Below are 18561 nucleotides of genomic sequence, written 5' to 3' on the forward strand. Positions count from 1 at the left end.
CGGCAGTGCTTGGGTGCGTTCATCTGCTAATTCACCACTGGCTGCCTGTGGGGTGCAGGGCAGTGGGTATCAGTGAACAAGGCCCCTCATGGAGATGCTTGCTTATTCATAGAAAAAGTATACACACAAATACCAGAGCTGTGCAGAGATGTGAAACGGAGTCATGTATTAGAGGACGACTCAGGGCTCCTCTGTATGTGGTGGTCAGGGAAGGTCACTGAGGAGGTGACTGGTGAGGTGAGACCTGGATGTCAAAGAGCCAGCCTGGCAAAGACCAGGGGCAAATCCTTCCAGAAGGATGACTTGGTACAAAACTCCGAGGAGAAAACCAACTTGGTGAATGCAAGACTGAGAAAGGAGGCTGGTGGGGCCACAGCTTCAGGGGGTGAGGTGGCTGGACAGGAAAGCAGAGGGCAGATCATGAAGGATTTGGTAAGGCCAGGGGAAAGATGTCGGGGCTCTTCTAGGTGAAATAAAAGCTGGAAGATTGAAGCCGGAGAGTGATGCCAACAGATACAGGTTTGGAAAGCTCTCTCTGGCTGCTGGGTGGGAAGTAGGGGGTTGCGAGGCTCCTGCAGTAGTCTAGGCGAAAGAGGTGGGTGGCTTGGGTGAGACTGGGGAGAAGTGGGTAGATGCGGGCTGTGTTTTGGGTGTAGAATCAACAAGATAGTGGGATCGCAGGGAGAAAGGAAGGAGCCAAGGATGACTCCTGGGTGGTTTGCCTGAGCATCTGAATGAATTATGGTGGTGTTTACCAGCATGAGGAAGACACGGAGAGGCGGCTCTGGGGGACCAGTGCAGGAGTCTGTTTCGGATGAGTGATGTGCCTGTGTGTGTGTGCGCCTGTGTGCACATCTGCTAGGGCCCAGGTGTGCACGTGTGCCTGTGTGGGTTCAGACTACCTCTTGCTTGGCCATGTGGGGGCTCCTGGGCCTGACCTGGGACCAGGCCCTGTCTTGATTCTTTGCTTCCCCCAGCCCCAGGTGCTGCCCCTGCCAGATGGGGATTCCCCAAGGGCCAGCAGGAACAATGGGGTGGGCAGGCCCTTGGCGCTGCTGACATCTGGGCACACAACCCCAGGCCCAGGAGGCCCGGGAGCCCCGCCCGGCAGCAGCAGGCAGGCTCCGGGGCAGCTGGTGGCGATTAGCAGCGTTGATTACCTCGTGGCGATGCCATCTGGGGTGAGGGCACTGAGCCCAGCCCCACGGGATACCCTGCTTGCTGGCATGCAGGGCTTTCTGGGGCTGAATGCATGTAAATGTGTCAGTGTCGCGGCCTGTGTGTGTGTGGATGCCCGCTGGTGAGTACATATCTGAGCAGGGGTTTCCGTGGGAGCCGAGTCTGTGTGGCTCCCTGCGTCTGTGTCTGCATGTGTCTGTGCTGCAGGTCTGCAGGTTTCCCTGTGTGCGTATATGAAGAATGATACCTGTGGGCACGGGTGTGTGTTTCTACATGTATGTATGTGCACACACATCTGCATGTGTTTCTTTGTGCATATCCAAGTACATGAAGTACTGTATGTGTGCATTCTGAAAATGATGCACCTGTGTTTGAGTACACCCAGGGATGTATTTCTGTGGCTTCATCTGTGCTCACACGTGTGTCTCTGTGTATCTGCTTATGTGGAGGAGTATTGTGTGTATGCACGTGTCTGTGTAAACCTGTCTACATTTGCACATAGAGTCTATACACACGGGCTGTGAGAGAACATATCTAACTCTCTGCTTCTGCATGGGTGCATATATGTGTCCGGAGCAGGGAGGGGCACAGGCTCATTTCTAGACTGTGTCTGTGATAGTGTATCCAGGCATAGGGTGTGCCCCAGGCTTGGCTATTCTTATGAGCACCCTTATGGAGCAATGGAAAGGGATCTGGACTCCCCCTTCTCAGGTCCCTTCTGCTCTGGGTCCAGCCATCCCCTCCTGCCTAGGAGGGTCTGGGGTATGAGTGGGGGAAGGATTGGGGGTGCCCAGAGTGGCACAGTGGTTAAGAGCATGTGCAATGGGTCCAGGCTAGCTGACGTGGGCCCCTGCCCCACCACCCACTAACTATGTGACCTTGGGCAAGTTGAGTCACTCCTATGCTCCGGGTTTCTCCATCTGTAAAATGGGGTTAAGCATAGAATTCTCTTTCTGGGGCTGTTGTGAGGGTGAAAGGAGCTAGCCGGTGTGAAATGCTAAGCACAGAGCCTGGCCTCTGTCTGGGTGTTGTCTATTCATTCCCAAGTGCCTGCCGCTGGGGCAGCACCCTGTGGAGACGGAGCCTGTACCTACCTACTCCTCAGGCCAAAGCTCCCAGAAAGCCCCACCCCCTCCACTTCCCGCCTGCTGAGCTCAGCGCTTCCCAGGCCCTGCCACTGTCATCTGGGCCGGCTCTGCACAGGGACCACAGTGGTGCGCCTCTGTGGCCACGGCTTGGGTTTCCGCTGACTCAGCGCCTCAGGCTCTGGAGGCGGGAAATCCCAGTCCTGCCCACCTCCCCCTCCCACCTCAGGTTACATGGGGCCACAGGGCTATGGCTCTACAATGTTGCTTTTCCAGGAAGCCCCCCAGCCCCAAATCAGGAGACTCCAGTTGCTCCCCCCACGGGCATTTTTATGCTCAAGGACTTCTTGAACCTACTTCTCAATAGGTCGTTATCCTTGGGGCCCAGAAATTTGCTACCTCCCTCAGGAGGGTCACCTTGATCATCCCCCTGCCTCTGCACAGAACTAGACACTTTACCTGCTTCCTCCTCCTCGGAAGTCCAACCTTCTCCTCATCCAACCTCAATTCCCCTTGCTTCCTTGCATTCTGAGCATAAAGCAAAACCCTCTCCATTGCTGGGCTGGCCCAGTGTCACCCCCTCACCCCATCCTCCATCCTCAGATCCTGCCAGCATTCACCATAATAATGATAAAATAGCGAATATTTATTGAGCTCCTCTTTTGTGCCCTTGGTAAGCACTTTTACAGACTAATTTGTTTTCTGCTCACAAAGTATATGCAGTCATTATCCCATTTTACAGATGAGAAAGTAAAGTCATCATTAAATAGTAAGTTCACAACTCGAGGATAGGGATTTGAGCCCTTCTAACCTCAAGGAGTTAGGAGGAATAAGGGGACCCGCTGGGTTCCACTTGTCTGGAATTGAGTCCTGAGAAGAAGGGGTTAATTTAGCACCCTCCCCAACTCCTGGAGGGAGCCCCCCTTCCCCCAGTTCAGACGGTCAGAGAACAGAGTCACAGGGAATGTCAAGCTCAGAAACTGGAAAAAGCTGACCAAGGAGTCTTGGGCAGCAGCCACGTCACGGGTGCCGCGGAACTGGGGAGGAGGGTCTTCATTCCCCCTCCCCCAGCCCCACCCCCACCCCCGTTTCTGGAGGCCCAGCCGGGGAAGGGGAAGGTGATGGCAAAAGGGAGGCCTTTCAAGCTCCAGGCCTGGCTCTTAAAGGGCCGGACTCCTCCCCACCCCACCCGCCTGCAGCCAGAGCCCCCTTGCAGGGCAGCTCCGGGCACGCAGGGTCCCGCCTAGCTCGCTCGCTCACCTGGCGGGCAAATGGGAGGGGCGGGCCTGGGACCGCAGCCAGGCCAGCGGGGCCGCGCGTCCCGCCGCCTCTGCCACCGCTGGAGCCCCTTCCCGGTCCTCCCTCCCTCCTCCAGCCTGGCGGGCGGGTCCAGCTGTGTTCCATTAGCAGCCCTGGCAAGTCCCCAGCCCCCTGGAGCCGCCCCCTATTCCCCCACCCGGAGTAGCCGGCAGTCCCTGGCAGTCGCGCGCGCGGGCGCGCGAGCGGGACAGTCTTCAGCCCCCAAAGCTCGGGACCCGGGAACTTGGGCTCCCCGAAGCCGGCCAGAAGTGATCCAGGACCTTCCAGCGGGCTGAGGAACCCAGGCCCTGATTTCTGGGGTTGGCTGCATTGGGCTGCCTGGATTACTCAGTGAGGTGGGGGCGAACCCCAGCCAAGGTAAGTGAGGGTGGAGGGGATTGCCTCCCGGCGCTGGGCTTGCTATGTGATCTGGGGCAAAAGGCGTTCCCCCTCTGGACTTCAGTCCTCTTCTTTCCAGCGGGATAAGCTCTACCTCCACGGCAGTTCTGACTCTCCCTGACCCCAAGTCTGTGCCTTCCTGTTGGGATGGGATCGTTTCCTCGCGGAAGCATCTCTCCTATCTCTGTAGTGCCCTGCTCTGGCTGGGGCTAGGTGAGTGGAGGCCAGAGGTCAGGAGCGGGAAGGGGACAGGGAGCACATGGACGTTCACGCCTCCACACGCACGCAGACGCCTCTCGCAGCTGGCAGTCCTTCCACTGACTGGCAGGAGGGGGAGGTCAGGAGAGGGTTGGAGGGATACCGGCAGAATGGGGGATGAGTAGGGTGGGGGAAACAGTGTCAGACTTTATTTTGGGGCTCCAAAATCACTGCAGATGGTGATTGCAGCCATGAAATTAAAAGACTCCTTGGAAGAAAAGTTATGACCAACCTAGATAGCATATTCAAAAGCAGAGACATTACTTTGCCGACTAAGGTCCGTCTAGTCAAGGCTATGGTTTTCCTGTGGTCATGTATGGATGTGAGAGTTGGACTGTGAAGAAGGCTGAGCGCTGAAGAATTGATGCTTCTGAACTGTGGTGTTGGAGAAGACTCTTGAGAGTCCCTTGGACTGCAAGGAGATCCAACCAGTCCATTCTGAAGGAGATCAACCCTGGGATTTCTTTGAAAGGACTGATGCTAAAGCTGAAACTCCAGTACTTTGGCCCCCTCATGTGAAGAGTTGACTCATTGGAAAAGACTCTGATGCTGGGAGGGATTGTGGGCAGGAGGAGAAGGGGACGACAGAGGATGAGATGGCTGGATGGCATCATGGACTCGATGGATGTGAGTCTGAGTGAACTCCGGGAGATGGTGATGGACAGGGAGGCCTGGTGTGCTGCGATTCATGGGGTCGCAAAGAGTCAGACACGACTGAGCGACTGAACTGAACTGAGGGTGGGGGAACAGTTCTGCCTCAAGAAGAGGGAGATTGGGGTCCTATTTCCAAATATATGGAGGCGAGGGGTCCTTCCTGCTCTCGTTCCCCATCTAGAACTGAGGGAGGGGGAAACAGAATTCCTTTACAGCTGGAGAGAATGAGGTCAGGCTTGCATAAGAACTTCCCAACAGGAGGGCCTGCAGGAAGGGTAGTCATCGCCTGCCCTTGTGCACGTGTATGCGTACAAGCTGGTGTATCTGGGTGGCCCCTGAACGCATGTCTCTGTGAGCCTGCCTGTGTGTAGGTAGGCTTGTGTGCACACAGTGCACAAATATGCCTGCGTGTATATATGCCTGTATATCTGTGTGTATCATGACTGTGTGCGCATGCGCGGGCTGCCTGTCTCAGGGGACGCCGGATGATGTATGGCTCGCCTGGCCGCTTGCTGAGCCCGCATTGATTTATCTGAGCCCATCCATCAGGGTTTAATAAAACTAAAAGACGAGCATCCATCAGCAGGGGAGATTGGCAACAAGGTCCTGAGCCCCGTGACCTGCTCTCCCTCCCACTGCACCCATGAGGGAAGCTTCCTTGGCCCCTGTGATGACTCTAGGAGACTCAGCTCAGTTGTCAGCCCCTTGTGGGTGCCAAAAAGGGCCGGCTGGCTGAGCTGGGTGCAGCTAGCCAGGTACCAGATTAGCATATACCTATACAGTGCACAGGTTGATAAAATATTGAAATACTTCCAACTGTCTTGGCAGATAGCATCTGCTTCAAACTTCCGCGCTATCCCCAGTGACCTGGCCTTTTAGGACCCTCTCGATCTCTCTTCAGTCCAGCAACTGTCCACTAGCACAGCCCGATGCTGCCTGGACCTGGTTTCACTGCTCTGGCCAGCATTCTGCGCTGGCTGCTGGATGTCCGTGCCATACCGGTGGTTAAATATTTTGAATATCACCACAGCCCAAATCCTAGCCCAAGGCCTGCGGTTGGGCCTCTGAGAGGGACTGATGCCTGGCCAGACCTCCTGCCACCCCAGGACCAGCACCTGGGCCCCACGGGCTGGCTGCTGCTTGCCCACGTGAGAAATTGTTCTCTGTGAGCTCTGGAATCCACCCTCCCCCTCCCTATGGTTTTCAGGTGCTGAGGCTGCAGTCGACGTCTCTGGACCGGGATGTGGGCATCTTGGGCCCCTGGCTTGTGGCTGCTCAGTCTCTGTGTCACCTACAGCCATGGGGCAGATGCAGGTGAGATGATGTGAGGATCGGAGTGCCATAGGCCTGCCACTGGCTCTCTGAGGTGTGGGGCCCTATGCAGGTATGTGCTCATGGACCTCAGTCACGTGGGCATTTATAGGAGAGTCCAGAGGCTGGGCTCAGGGTGGCCTGAGCTGTTTGCACACACGAGCCAGCATGAGGCGAGCTAGAGCAGGGGTTCCCGACCTCTAGGATCTAACACCTAATGATCTGAGGTGGAGGTGATGTAACAATAATAGAAATAAAGTGCACAGTAAATGTAACCATCCTGAAACCATCCCTCTAGGACCCCAGTCCTTGGAAAAATTGTCTTCCACGACACTGGTGCCTGGTGCCGAAAAAGTTGGGAGACCGCTGAGCTAGAGAGTGTGTGTATTTCTGTCTACATATCTGTGTGTCTCTGGGCCTCTCTGTTTGTACATCTCAGAGCTGCTCTGTGCTTCTGTACATACTCCTATGTCTCTGTGTGTGAGAAGAACCCCCTTCCCCAATACATAAACCCAACCTGTGCCCCAAGGGCTGGTGAGGCCAGCGTGGTGGGGAGGAGCCGGCAGAAAGCTCTCCTTGCAGACAGGCCAGGACTCTCCAGTCCTTTCCATGTGGAGGATCCATTCTCCAGCCCACGTGCTCCTCCTCCTCCCTGGCAATCTTGGATAAAGGGCCTGTCTCAAGGCCCAGACGCTGGATAAGACAGAAGGGTGTAGCTTTCCAGGGCCCAAAGCCAGAGGAAGTTGACCGGGCAGCTTGCCCTGCCCTGCTGGGTGCCCTCTGGCCGTGTAGTTGAGCAGAAATAGAACTCCTAGAACCCCCCAATCCAGCCAAAAGAGGCAGAAAAACCCAGGGACAGATGTGAGAGGGTGTATGTGGCAACCTGTGGGTTGTGTGTCTACATATGTGTTTTCGCATGTTCCCACGTATGCTTTACTCTCCTCTCCCTCACTGGGTCCCCTGGGGATTGGGGCAGAAAATTTCAACATCTGTAAGGAATTTGGGCCCATTGCCAAGGGGTGAGTCACCCCTTGCTGCTGCTGATACTAAAGACGGTGATAGTTTTTCTGGCCAAACCTGCGGCAGAAGGATTCCGTGAGGGGGGTTGGTCACTGAGCCTAGGGATCCAGGATTCCTTCTTCTAGCAAGGGATCCAAGGAGTCCAGTGTCCTGGCCTCTGGGAGCTATATCCATCGCCTGGTCCTAGCTACCCTATCTGCATTGATGAAAAAGCTCTCTCTTTTTAAAAATTCTAACCTCTGTCTCTTCTGTTGTAGTACCTCTCTCAAAACTTCTATTCAATCAGCCCTAGAGAAGAGGCAGGCCCATGGCTGCTTACCTGGTCCCTTTAAGGTTTTGGAGACCTGAATAAGCTATCCCCTTCTGCTGGAGCCTCTACCCCCTTCATATAGCCTGTCTGGAGCCCTAAAATTCTGGTGGTTCCCTTGAGCTTGTGGTCCACTCAGGCCCTCAGCCTTTCCGCACAGTTTCATAAGGTGGCTCTCCAGGTGAAAAGTCAGTCTGTTGACTCAGACTTGTGTCTGGCCTGCTTTGTTTTGGCTGCGGAGCGGAACCCCACCCATTGCTGAGAGCACGTGTACCGGCGGCACATGGCATTCCTGGTGGCACAGGCATCTGCAACTCACACATGTGCAGACCCGCGTGTGCATAGATGTATAACAGTGTGCACGGATCTGACATCTCCTTGCCCTTGAAGTGCTCCTTTGTCCCCCACTCAGGTGTGTGTCGTGGGATATGTGAGCTGTCTAGAATTTCTTTCATTCTCTAGAATGAAAGCAGCCTGGCCCCTGTCCTGGGGCTCTAGGAGATCTTGCTCAGCTATGAACTCACTTAGCAGCCTTAGGCCAGGCCTCAGTCTTCCCATCTGTGCCCTGACTCCCAGGGTGGGTAGGTAGGATTAGTTGCTAGGTCATGTCTGATTCTTGTGACCCCAGCAGGCTCTTCTGTCCATGGGATTTCCCAGGAAAGAATACTGGAGTAGGTTGCCATTTCCTTCTCCAGGGGATCTTCCTGACCTAGGGATCGAACCCGGGTCTCCTGCATTGCAGGCAGACTCTTTACCGACTGAGCCACCACCAGGGTCAGAAGGCAAAAGCTGAGAGGAGCCCAATGCAGAGCCTGGCTGAAGATCCAGAGTAGGGAACATGAACTGGCTCTGTCCTAGGTTCCCCAAGAGCTATGCCTCCACCTCAGCCTGAGCCCCTCCAGATGCCCTCACTGCCAATTCTTTTGCAGGGGAGCAGTGCCCACCTTCACAGCAAGAAGGACTCAAGTTGGAACACAGAAGTGACTTATCGACCAACGTGACTGGTGAGCACCCAGCTCAGCCTGTTGTCCCCCCTCCGCCATCTTCCTGGAGTGGCCTGTACCCCACTCACCTGCCCAGCTGAACTCGTCATCTGGTGTCTCCCCTAAAGGCTTCAACCTCATCCACCGACTCAGCCTCATGAAAACGTCTGCTATCAAGAAGATCCGAAATCCCAAGGGACCGCATATCCTGCGACTGGGAGCAATCTCAGTCACCCAGCCCACGCGGTAAAGGCCCCAGTGTGGCCACTGGGAATCAGTCTGAGCCACACTCCTCAGCAACTCTGGATGTGAAGCTAAGCTCAGGGGGACCGTGGGTCATTTATCTCACTCCTTGCCAGGAGTCAGCCTGGTCCCACTCCTGGGCCTGGCAGGGCAGGCAGCGAGGGGACTGGCAGGCCCACCCTCTGTCCTTTCCCCATCTCTGGCTAGCAGTAGGTGAGGATAGGTCTGCATCCCCTGGGCATGGTGAGGACCCCAGGATGGAGGAGGGAGCCTGAAAGAGTTGGGTGTGTTTGTGTGTGTGCGTGTGTGTATGTTCAAGCTTGATGCGTGTCAAGTTCAAGCTCCTATAAGTTTCTGAGTGTTCTGGCCTCTGCTTACCTCTCCAGCCTCATCTTCCAGAACGTTCCTCTTTCTTTCCTGATTCTCTAGTCATGCTCAATCTAGTCATCTCTTTTCAGTATCTCTTCCCTTCCCCCAGGCCTGGTCATGTTCCCCATGGCATCCTGGTTTCCTTGGAATCCTCGTGAAAGAGTGAAACAGTCATTCTGAGGATTCTTTGTTTATGGCCTTACCGCCCCCATCATCCCGTCAGACTTGCAGGCTGCCTGAGGACAGACCTCTTCTCTGTCTTTTCACCTGTTACCTGCAGCAACCAGACCACCCCTGACGCATAGTAGGCCCTTAAGAAATGTCTGTAGAATGAATGGGTGTGTATATGTATATGTGTGTCCATGGGATGTTGAATGCCTATCTATGTCTCATGTAGGTCCAACAGTGCTGAGGGCCCAGAGTGGGCAGTGGATGGTCTCTTACCTGAGCCTCAGGGTACCCTCCCTCTTCTACCCACAGACGTGTGTTCCCTCGGGGCCTCCCCAGTGAGTTTGCCCTGGTGCTGACACTACTGATGAAGAAACACACCCACCGGAACACGTGGTATTTGTTTCAAGTGACTGATGGAGACGGGTACCCGCAGGTGAGCCTGGTGCCCTGCTCGCTCCACCCGTGTTGCTCTTGGGTATCGAGCGGTACCAGTCCAGTCCAGCTTCTGTCCCAGCTTGTGATTCTGGAGCCTCCCTGCTCCACCCCAGTGCCCACCCTTGAGGCCACCTGCAGCACACCTATCCCATTCTTTTAGAAGGTATTTCTCTGTGACCCCAGCCAGCTTTCCTCGCTTTGTGGGCTGAGTTTCCCCTCTTGTGAAATGAGCAGGAGGACCCTTACCTTTGTCAGGCTGTGGCTCACGGGGCTCTGATTCTCTGTCCCTGCCTTTCCCCTGCTGCACACAGATTTCCCTGGAAGTCAACAGTCAAGAGCAGAGCCTGGAGTTGAGGGCCCGCGGCCAAGATGGTGACTTTGTGTCCTGCATCTTCTCAGTGCCCCAGCTCTTCGACCTGCATTGGCACAAGCTGGTGCTGAGCATGGCCGAACGAGTGGCCTCCGTGCACGTGGACTGCATGTCAGCCTCCTCCCAGCCTCTAGGGCCCTGGCGATCCATACAGCCTGTGGGCCATGTCTTTCTGGGCTTGGATGCTGAGCAGGGCAAACCTGTCTCGGTGAGTGCTATGTCAGGCTTGGACTCTGCTCCCACTTTCTGGGAGCCTGAGTGGGCTCCCCAGAACCTGTATCTCACCAGGGCTCAGAATCCCCTTATGCTTCCCTACTGACCTCCAGGTGCAGCCTGGCATTCAAGGCCTTTTGTGACTTAGGCCCTAAAATGTCTGCAGCATCACCTTCTGCTCTGTCTGTCCATGCACCTTGGCTCTGGTTGATCCCATGCCGGCCATCCTTCTCACCTAATACTTTCACACCTCTAGCCTTTGCCTATGCTGTTACCTCCACCTGGAGTGCTTGTCCTTGCATACCTACCTGCCGAATACCTACTGGTCCTCACAGCTTAGCCTGAATGGAATCTCCTCTTCCCCGCTTCCTCTGGCCAAAGCGAACGTTTCTCCCGCCTCTCCCTCTATCTTGGGTGTATGGTTTTGCTTTGTATTTTGTGACTATATTCTTGATGATCTCCCAGGCCAGACTGGAAAGCCTCTGAGGGCAAACCCTGGGATGGAGCCATCTCTGTGCCTCCCTGGGGGCCAGGACACAGAGCTGTTTGCTAAAATGAAGTGACACTTGTGTGTCCCCTGCAGTTTGACCTTCAGCAGGCACACATCTACTGTGACCCGGAGCTCGTGCTGGAGGAGGGCTGCTGTGAGATTTTACCAGGAGGGGTGAGTGGCCGGGACCCAGCCCAGCTGGGAGAGGCTGGGGCACTGCCCTGGGGCACAATGTGCTGGAGGAGAAGGGCTGGGAAGGGGATGCCTAGACATCTTAGGATGCTAAGGCATCCTAAGGGTTAAGGGGGGTCCACCTTCTGTACTGACCCCAGCCCTTCCCCCACACTTGACAGTGTCCCCCAGAGACCTCCAAGGCCCGCCGGGACACCCAGAACAATGAGCTCATCGAGATCAATCCACAGACTGAGGGCAAGGTCTACACCCGCTGCTTCTGCCTGGAGGAGCCCCAAAACAGCAAGGTGTGTAGCCAGGGTAGGCAGACATGGGCACAGGCTCGAGTGGTCCTGTCCCTCCCCCGATCTGACTAAAGCCTGCCCCCAGGGTCAGTTGGTCACATGCGCCGGCGCAGGGAGGTCACTGGAAGGCCTGCCTATTTGCTTCCTACCCCTACTGGATTCCAAGAGGCAGAGAGACAGCCCACTGTATGACCCTGTGCCTGCCTGCTTGCTGGCATTGAGAACTGTGCCTATCAAACTCTGACACTAAGCAGAACTTCACTGGTACCATCCCAGACCCTGGTGAGGGAAGGATCAGGCTGGCACCCAAAGGCATTTTCTCCAGGACACAGATACCTAGGATCAGAGGCCAGGCGCCACACTGCTTGTCTTGGGGCTCACTCATTCTTCTGGGCTCAACCTGGGCCAATGCCAGACTGGTTCCATGCCCAGCACCATGGCCAGCTGCCCTGCCTGCTCCCAGATTCTTTAGGGGGTGGCAGGGAAACCCAGTTCCTCTTCTAGCCCCACCCCTGGCCCTGCAGCCTCCCTGCCCACCAGGCATCTTGCCCAGCCTTTGGCTCCAGGAACACAGGATCCCATTGATTCATGGTCTTGTTTTCTCCGACATCACGTGGGTGGGGGGAAAGAAGGGGGGTGGACTGTGGGGGTGCCAGGGGTCTGAGCAGGCTCTCAATACCCTGGGAGCTGCCAGATATCAGGCTGAGGGGGTCCCTGGGGTCCATGCCCCTGCCTAGGGGTCCCCAGAACTGTCTCCTTCTCAAGACTTGGCCCTTATTCTTTCTGCTCAGGTGGATGCCCAGCTGTCGGGAAGAATCAGCCAGAAGCCAGAAAGAGGAGCAAAGGTAGAGACAGGCAGTGGGCGGAGGAGCCTACGGCGTCCTCAGTCTGCCCTCCGCGTCCTCTGTAAACCCCTTGAGTAAGAGATTCTCTCCGCCCACGCTTGTCCCACCTGCCCCCACTCTTGGACAGAGCTTAGGGTTTGAAGATGCCAGCTCTGAGAAGGAAAGATGAAGAGGGAGAGGCAGAAAAGTACCTGGCTCTCTGTAGGGCCCCTGCTCCTGGTGGTTCTTGGGTAGGGGTCTTGGAAGCCGCGCTTTGTCCCCTCCATTCCCCGCCCGCTCTCATGCCCCCTCCTCTTCCCAGGCCCACCAGGAGACAGCAGCCGATGAGGTAAGCCTCCCATCTAGACTGGAGAAAAGAGCTTGGTTGGAAGGGTGCCAGCCTGAGCCCTTTGGACAAGGCTTTGAGGCCCTGGAGGCTGGGCCTGGGATGGGATGACCACACAGCTCCCGGCATTTTGTCTGCCTGCTGCTTCTCCTTAGGAGGTGGCTGTTTAGCCCTGGACACTCCTGTTGAGTGGGCAGCAAATGGCCATGTGCGTCTTGGAGAGAGCCCAGGCCTTGCCCATGGGACCCCGGATTTGGGGGTCTCACTCTGCTCCAGTATGCTGTGTGATCCAGGGCCCACTGTTGTTCCTCTCTGGGCTTCAGTTTCCTCGTCTGAGAACTGGCTTGGCTCTGGGTTGGTGGGAGTTGGGGGACATGGCCTATTTGAAGGGATTTCGATCTTTATGCTCCTCAACTCCACCCAGACACCTGTGTACTTGGTGTGTGTATGGGGGCCAGTGGGGTGCAGGAGGCTGGCCCTAGGCTCTCAGACCTGGCCTCCAGGTCCATTCTTCCCTTTCAGTGCCCACCCTGTGTCCATGGTGCCCGGGAGAGCAACGTGAGTGGAGAGAGTGTGCTGGGTGGGGCGGGAGGAGGCTGGGAGTGGGCGCTGCCTAGAGGTTGGCTTGGCAGCGTCTTGATTCAGGACAAGGGGGTCTTTGTGCACTTTCACACTTTCTGCCCACCCATCCCCCAGAGCTGGGCCTGACCCTCACCCCCAGTCCCACCAGGCCAGGGCCTCATGGACGGAAGCCTTATGCTCTGCGATCCCGGCAACGCACTGGGCTCCAGGGTGGAAGGGGGGTGGGGTGGCAGCCTGCAGGGTCAGGGCCTCAGTACTGATCCCAGCACTCCCCACAGGGACTCACGCCTGCTTTGCTTGGAAGGCTTCCCATGTCATTCTAGAGACAGAGAAGGGGAAGGGCTGGCTCAGGGTGACACAGCCCAGCATGGCCCCCTAAGCCACATGTTGACTCGGGGCCTCCCCTCTAATCCCTCTCCAGGTGGTCCTGGCCCATTCTCCCTCTGGGGGGCCAAAAGAACAAGGGAAAGGGGCTCACTTGTGAGCCCAGCTGGTACCCAACTGTGCCTCTTCCGTGGGCAGTATGAGTCACCACTTTCCCACAGCCTGACATTCTGAGTTGACATTCTGCATTGATCCACAAAGGACACAACCCTCTCCCCTCAGCTCTAAGCCCCTGGCCTTTGGGGATGTCAGGAAGTACCCCTCTACTGCCCACCCCTTTTTTCATCCTGTCACCCACCAAATCCAGTAAGGCTGATCATCCCCAGACATGCAGGGGTTACCATGGCAACTGAGCAGCCATGTTATCCTAGCAACTAGGGGGTGGAGCTAGCCAAAGCCGGGCAGGTTAGAGAAGATAGGTCAAACCCCTCTAAGTTTGACAGCTTTAGTATATAAAATCAGCATGCTGGTTGGCCTGGGAGGCAGAGCAGGGGCTGGGATACAGGATGTTGGTTCAGCCACTCCTGTGTGACCCTGACTAAACTGCTTGCCCTCTCTGGGCCCCTGGTTTCCCCTTCCTCCCTAAGATGATTCTGTCCTCTCTCCTCTGTCCTTTCAGGTCACAACTGGTCCCTCTGGCCCCCAGGTGAGTCCCAGATGGAGAACAGGACACCCCTGCCCTCTTCAGTGGTGCTAGCCCATCTCATGGCGTGTGGCCTCCTGGTTGTGTGTTTATATCAGGGCTACCCAAGCCTACCTGGGCTTCCCAGGTGGCGCTAGTGGTAAAGGACCCACCTGCCAGCGCAGGAGATGGAAGAGATACATGTCGGGCAGATCCCCTGGAGGGAGGCATGGCGACCCACTCCAGCGTTCTTGCCTGGAGAATCCCATGGGCAGAGGAGCCTGGCGGGCTACAATCCTACAGGCTACAGCTCCCTACCGCTAGGTCTCACAGAGTTGGACATGACTGAAGTGATTTAGCGTGCATGCATGCACCCAAGTCTGCATAAGGGTGGGGCTGATTAGATGTATGTTTGCGTGTGTGTGTGTGTTTGTTAGAAAGAGTAAGGGGTGTGTGAATCTAAAGATGTAAAGAACTGCGTGCATCTAAGGGTCTATTGTGCGTCAGGTCCTGGGCTACCATTGGCAGTATGACCTTCTTAAACTGCCTCAGGCACAGGTACTGTCATTTTATTTCAGGGCCAGCTATGCCCACATGTGTGACTGGTGTGATTTTGTGTGTGTGTGACTGTGCATTTCTGAACACGTGTTTGCATGTGCAGGGGGTGAACCTGTATACCTGTGGGCCTGACAAGACCATAGAACTGTGTGATGGGCTAGGCAGCATGTGCAAATGTGAGATTGCACTCTTGGGTGTGCCCGTGAATAAATAATGTTATTCTTGGGGCCACCTCCGTGTGTGTGCTAAGTGGCACTGAGCAGTTTACCTGCAGGGTTACATTTCTTCTGCATTATAGCCCCTTAGCCCCTTGAGGTAAGTGCGGACATGAATCCCATTTTCTTGATGAAGAAACTGAGGTTCAAACAAGTCGCATGGCTTGCCCTAAGTCATATACTAATAAGGTGTGGAGGTAGGATTTGAACTTGGGCAGCCTGAGACTCATCGTTATGGGTGTCTGCCATTCCACATGTGTGTTTCCAAGCACGTGTGCCCCTAAGCCCCTGGGTGTGAGTTAGCATGCTTGGAAAGGGGTGTGGGGAAGAGATGCTTTCTGCGTGAGACTATAGATCTACCAAATATAGCCTTTTGGGGTGGGAGGGACAGGCGGATGGATGCGTATGGGATCCATATGCTGTGTGCGTGGTGGTGGGGGTTGGGGTAGGGCTGTGCTCATTTACACACCCATATGTGGTGGATGCATGGAAAAGATCAGACTGAGGAGAGCTTCTTCAAGGCTCTCATGTGCTTCTCTGGTCCCAGCCCTTGTCTTGGTCTCATCCACAGGGAGGGAAAGGTGAGCGGGGCCTGCCTGGTCCATCAGGACCCAAGGGAGAGAAGGGAGCCCGGGTAAGTGCTCCATCCATGCCCACAGCAGGATCTTCCCAGTGTGCCCTGGGGTTGGTCTGGAATGTGAGCCATCATCATCCCATCATCTTAGCTGGAAATCTGCAGCCTGGTCTAAATAGAGGAGGAGGGCCAGGGTCTTTCAAGGGGTTAGTGTGTAGAAACCTCTATTTTCTAGGGGCACCTGGGATGATGGGATTCCTGGGCCCTTCCTTCTCAAAATAGGTCTAGGGCAGCTCCCCTAGGAAGCTGATTCCTTGCTCCCCACTTCTAGGGCAGTGACTGTGTTAGACTCTCCCCGGATGCCCCGCTTCAGGTAAGACCTGGAGGAGAGGCCTGCTTTAGGGCCAATATGTGGTGACTCCTGGGGAAGGGGGCTGTGCCCTCCGAGCCCTGGGGGTGACCCTGGGCCCCTCTCAACACCTTATCTCCCTGCTCAGTGTGCAGAAGGCCCGAAGGGAGAGAAGGGGGAGTTGGGAGCCTTGGTGAGTATGCGACCAGGGCCAGGGCAGGGCAGTGGTGTCGTGCCAGTCTCCCCATCCTTTCCTCACCTCTCTTGTGTGTCCCCTTCTCATCTCAGGGACCCTCAGGACTCCCCGGCTCCACAGGCCAGAAGGTAATGGGCCTGGATTCTGAGGGGATGGGTACCGGGGAGGTCTGCGAACCCTACAGACAGGAAGAGGGAGGTGTCCAAAGTCATCCTAGAGGATGATGTCATTGGGCCCAGAGTGGGTGGCACCCCCCCAACACCCCCAGTAATCCTGCCTTGTCCACATTCCCACCAAAACCGGGAGGAAAAAAGCCACAGACTCCCTGAGTGAGTGGCCTGGCTAGTTGGGCAGTTCTTTCTGTTGTCTACCCTCCTGTGAAGCCATTTAATCTCTGGGGAGGCTGAGACTGGCTCTCGGGAGCAGATGAAGCTGTCCTGGTTCTTCCACCCCCTTCTCTCAGCCCCCGTCATTCTGCCTCTTCCTCCTTCAGGGCCAGAAAGGCGAGAAGGGAGACGGAGGCGTGAAGGGCTCGCCGGGAAAGCCAGGCCGAGATGTACGGTGCTGGGACCCTTCCCCCCACAACCCCCTCGTCCCTCAGCACGTGGTCTTGAAGTGCCGAACTGTAACCTTTGGAATCCAACCCACTGCCCTTGTTCAGACAGAATGGAGACACAGGGAGGGGAGGGCTGTGCCCCAGGAGGGGGCAGAAAAGGGCCTGACTGACTCCCAGCTTCCCAGGTGGCGCTAAGGGTAAAGAACCCGCCTGTCAATGCAAGAGATGCAAGAGATGTGGGTTCGATCCCTGGGTGGGGAAGATTCCCTGGAGGAGGGCGTGGCAACCCACTGCAGTATTCTTACCTGGAGAATCTCATGGTGGGCTGCAGTCCATGGGTCGCAAAGTCAGACACACCTGAAGCGACTCAGCGCAACATGACTCCCAGTCCAGGAGCCCGTGACCTCTAGGCCCTGAGCTGACATCTCATGGCCTTGGGCACTGGCTGGAGTCTGGCTTTGGAACAGGGCAGTGAGGGTGGGCATTTCCACATCCCAGTGGGGCTGCTGCCCTGGGAGGCGCCAGGCCTCAGCCATTCTCACAGCCTGCCCCCCGCCCCCCGCCCACAGGGCCGGCCAGGAGAGATCTGTGTCATAGGGCCCAAAGGGCAGAAGGTGAGCTGCGGCCCTCTGACGGGGAGGAGGGGGTGGGGGGCGCAGAGGCAGTGGTTCGCTCACACCCACCTTGTCTGTGCTAGGGAGACCCTGGCTTTGTTGGGCCTGAGGGGCTGGCAGGAGAGCCTGGGCCCCCAGGCCTCCCTGGGCCCCCTGGCATAGGACTTCCGGGGACCCCGGTGAGTACCCCTTGCTCCTCCAGCCGTTTTCCCCTCAGAGACCCTTCTCCCTCCCGGCCGGGGTGGGGAGGTGGGGCTGGGTCCCAGGGAGCCAGGCTGGGGGAAAGGGCCAGTGTGGACCTCACTGTAATGGGAGGCCCCTGGCTGACCCACCCTGTTTCTGCCCTCAGGGGGACCCAGGTGGCCCTCCAGGCCCCAAAGGAGACAAGGTAAGCATGGACAAGAGTGGGGGCCCATGTGGGAACCCCCTGCTTGGTGAAAGGAGAGAGGAAAATGGGGCCGGGGGGGGCCGGGGCAGCAGGAGGCAGGCAGCGGGCAGGTTGGGGAAGGGGCTGGGGGGCTGGGCCCCTCAGTGGGCAGTGTCCCCTGCCAGTGCTTGCTGCTGTGAAGGCCTTGGCCTCGGTTCACAGGCCTAAGTCTGGTTAATGACCGCAGTGGTCCAACTGGAGGACCCAAGCTCATGTGAGGACCTTGTGCCTCGAAGAGCAGAAGCCCTGGAAATGTCTGTCTGCTGCGGTTCCTCTGGGCTCACTCAGGTCACCTCCCAACCTGCTGCCCTGGGGCAGGGACACACAGAGGCCTCGTGATCCCCCTTCCTGTGCAAGCAGAAGGACTCGGGTTAGACACAGAGAAGGACAGGCAACAGGAAGGGAGTGTTTGTTGACAAAACTGACCAAGAGGAGACAAGAGATTTGGCAAGATTGTCCTGCCATCCAGAGGGGACTGGAGGGTGACGGGGTGGATGGGCTGAGGCCACAGCCAGCACCCTTCTCCTTAACCCTTCTTCTGACCGCAGGGCAGCTCCGGGGTGCCTGGAAAGGAAGGTCCTGGCGGGAAACCTGTGAGTGGCCCAGTGGGAGCACAGCTGCCCACCATGCCCAGACCTCCTCTACCCAGGCCCCCAGAGGGAGGGGGTTCTGTCCTCCAGCCCTCTCGGCCATGGCTAACACCTGCTGCTTCTCCAACAGGGCAAACCAGGGGTGCCCGGGCTGAAGGGAGAGAAGGTGAGTCCCAGGCCTGGTTGCGCTGGGGTCAGGTGGGAGGTCAAGCCTATCTCTGAAGGTGACAGTGAGCATCAAGGGTGCTAAACCTGAGACCTTCCTTGGGGGACCCCCACCCCTCCTTTGTTCCAATAGCATGCCTTTGACTACTAAATAAAGGGCCTGGCTTTGGAGTTACAGAGCCAAGTTCAAATCCCACCTTTGCCACATACATGAATGTGTCAAGTCAGTTAGCTTCTCTTTTTTGCCCAAGTTTCCACACCCCTAAATGGGACACAATGATTTCTTATGGCTTGTTG

General features: G+C 56.6%; 1 protein-coding gene across 7 annotated transcripts in view; it reads left to right on the forward strand.

Annotated features, from left to right (window-relative positions):
- Window positions 1-3722: 3722 nt before the first annotated feature.
- The window catches only part of COL16A1 (collagen type XVI alpha 1 chain), a 55500-nt gene continuing 40661 nt past the window's right edge, over window positions 3723-18561 (forward strand). For 4 of the 7 annotated variants that reach the window (XM_027965372.3, XM_027965374.3, XM_027965375.3 and 1 more), the window contains exons 1-22: window positions 3723-3941; window positions 6082-6188; window positions 8442-8516; window positions 8624-8741; window positions 9588-9711; window positions 10025-10291; window positions 10880-10960; window positions 11140-11265; window positions 12054-12107; window positions 12409-12435; window positions 12955-12990; window positions 14018-14044; window positions 15365-15427; window positions 15699-15740; window positions 15865-15909; window positions 16005-16040; window positions 16406-16468; window positions 17038-17082; window positions 17166-17261; window positions 17432-17470; window positions 18058-18102; window positions 18230-18265. In XM_027965372.3, coding sequence (XP_027821173.2) covers window positions 6116-6188; window positions 8442-8516; window positions 8624-8741; window positions 9588-9711; window positions 10025-10291; window positions 10880-10960; window positions 11140-11265; window positions 12054-12107; window positions 12409-12435; window positions 12955-12990; window positions 14018-14044; window positions 15365-15427; window positions 15699-15740; window positions 15865-15909; window positions 16005-16040; window positions 16406-16468; window positions 17038-17082; window positions 17166-17261; window positions 17432-17470; window positions 18058-18102; window positions 18230-18265 — 1518 coding nt within the window. In that variant the 5' untranslated portion in view covers window positions 3723-3941; window positions 6082-6115. Of the gene's footprint in view, window positions 3942-4041; window positions 4176-6081; window positions 6189-8441; window positions 8517-8623; window positions 8742-9587; window positions 9712-10024; window positions 10292-10879; window positions 10961-11139; window positions 11266-12053; window positions 12108-12408; window positions 12436-12954; window positions 12991-14017; window positions 14045-15364; window positions 15428-15698; window positions 15741-15864; window positions 15910-16004; window positions 16041-16405; window positions 16469-17037; window positions 17083-17165; window positions 17262-17431; window positions 17471-18057; window positions 18103-18229; window positions 18266-18561 lie in introns of all 7 variants that reach the window. The other 3 variants (XM_042245015.2, XM_042245016.2, XM_027965373.3) reach the window with 3 other exon arrangements.

This window comes from Ovis aries, chromosome 2 (genome assembly GCF_016772045.2).
Source record: "Ovis aries strain OAR_USU_Benz2616 breed Rambouillet chromosome 2, ARS-UI_Ramb_v3.0, whole genome shotgun sequence".
NCBI lineage: Eukaryota > Metazoa > Chordata > Mammalia > Artiodactyla > Bovidae > Ovis > Ovis aries.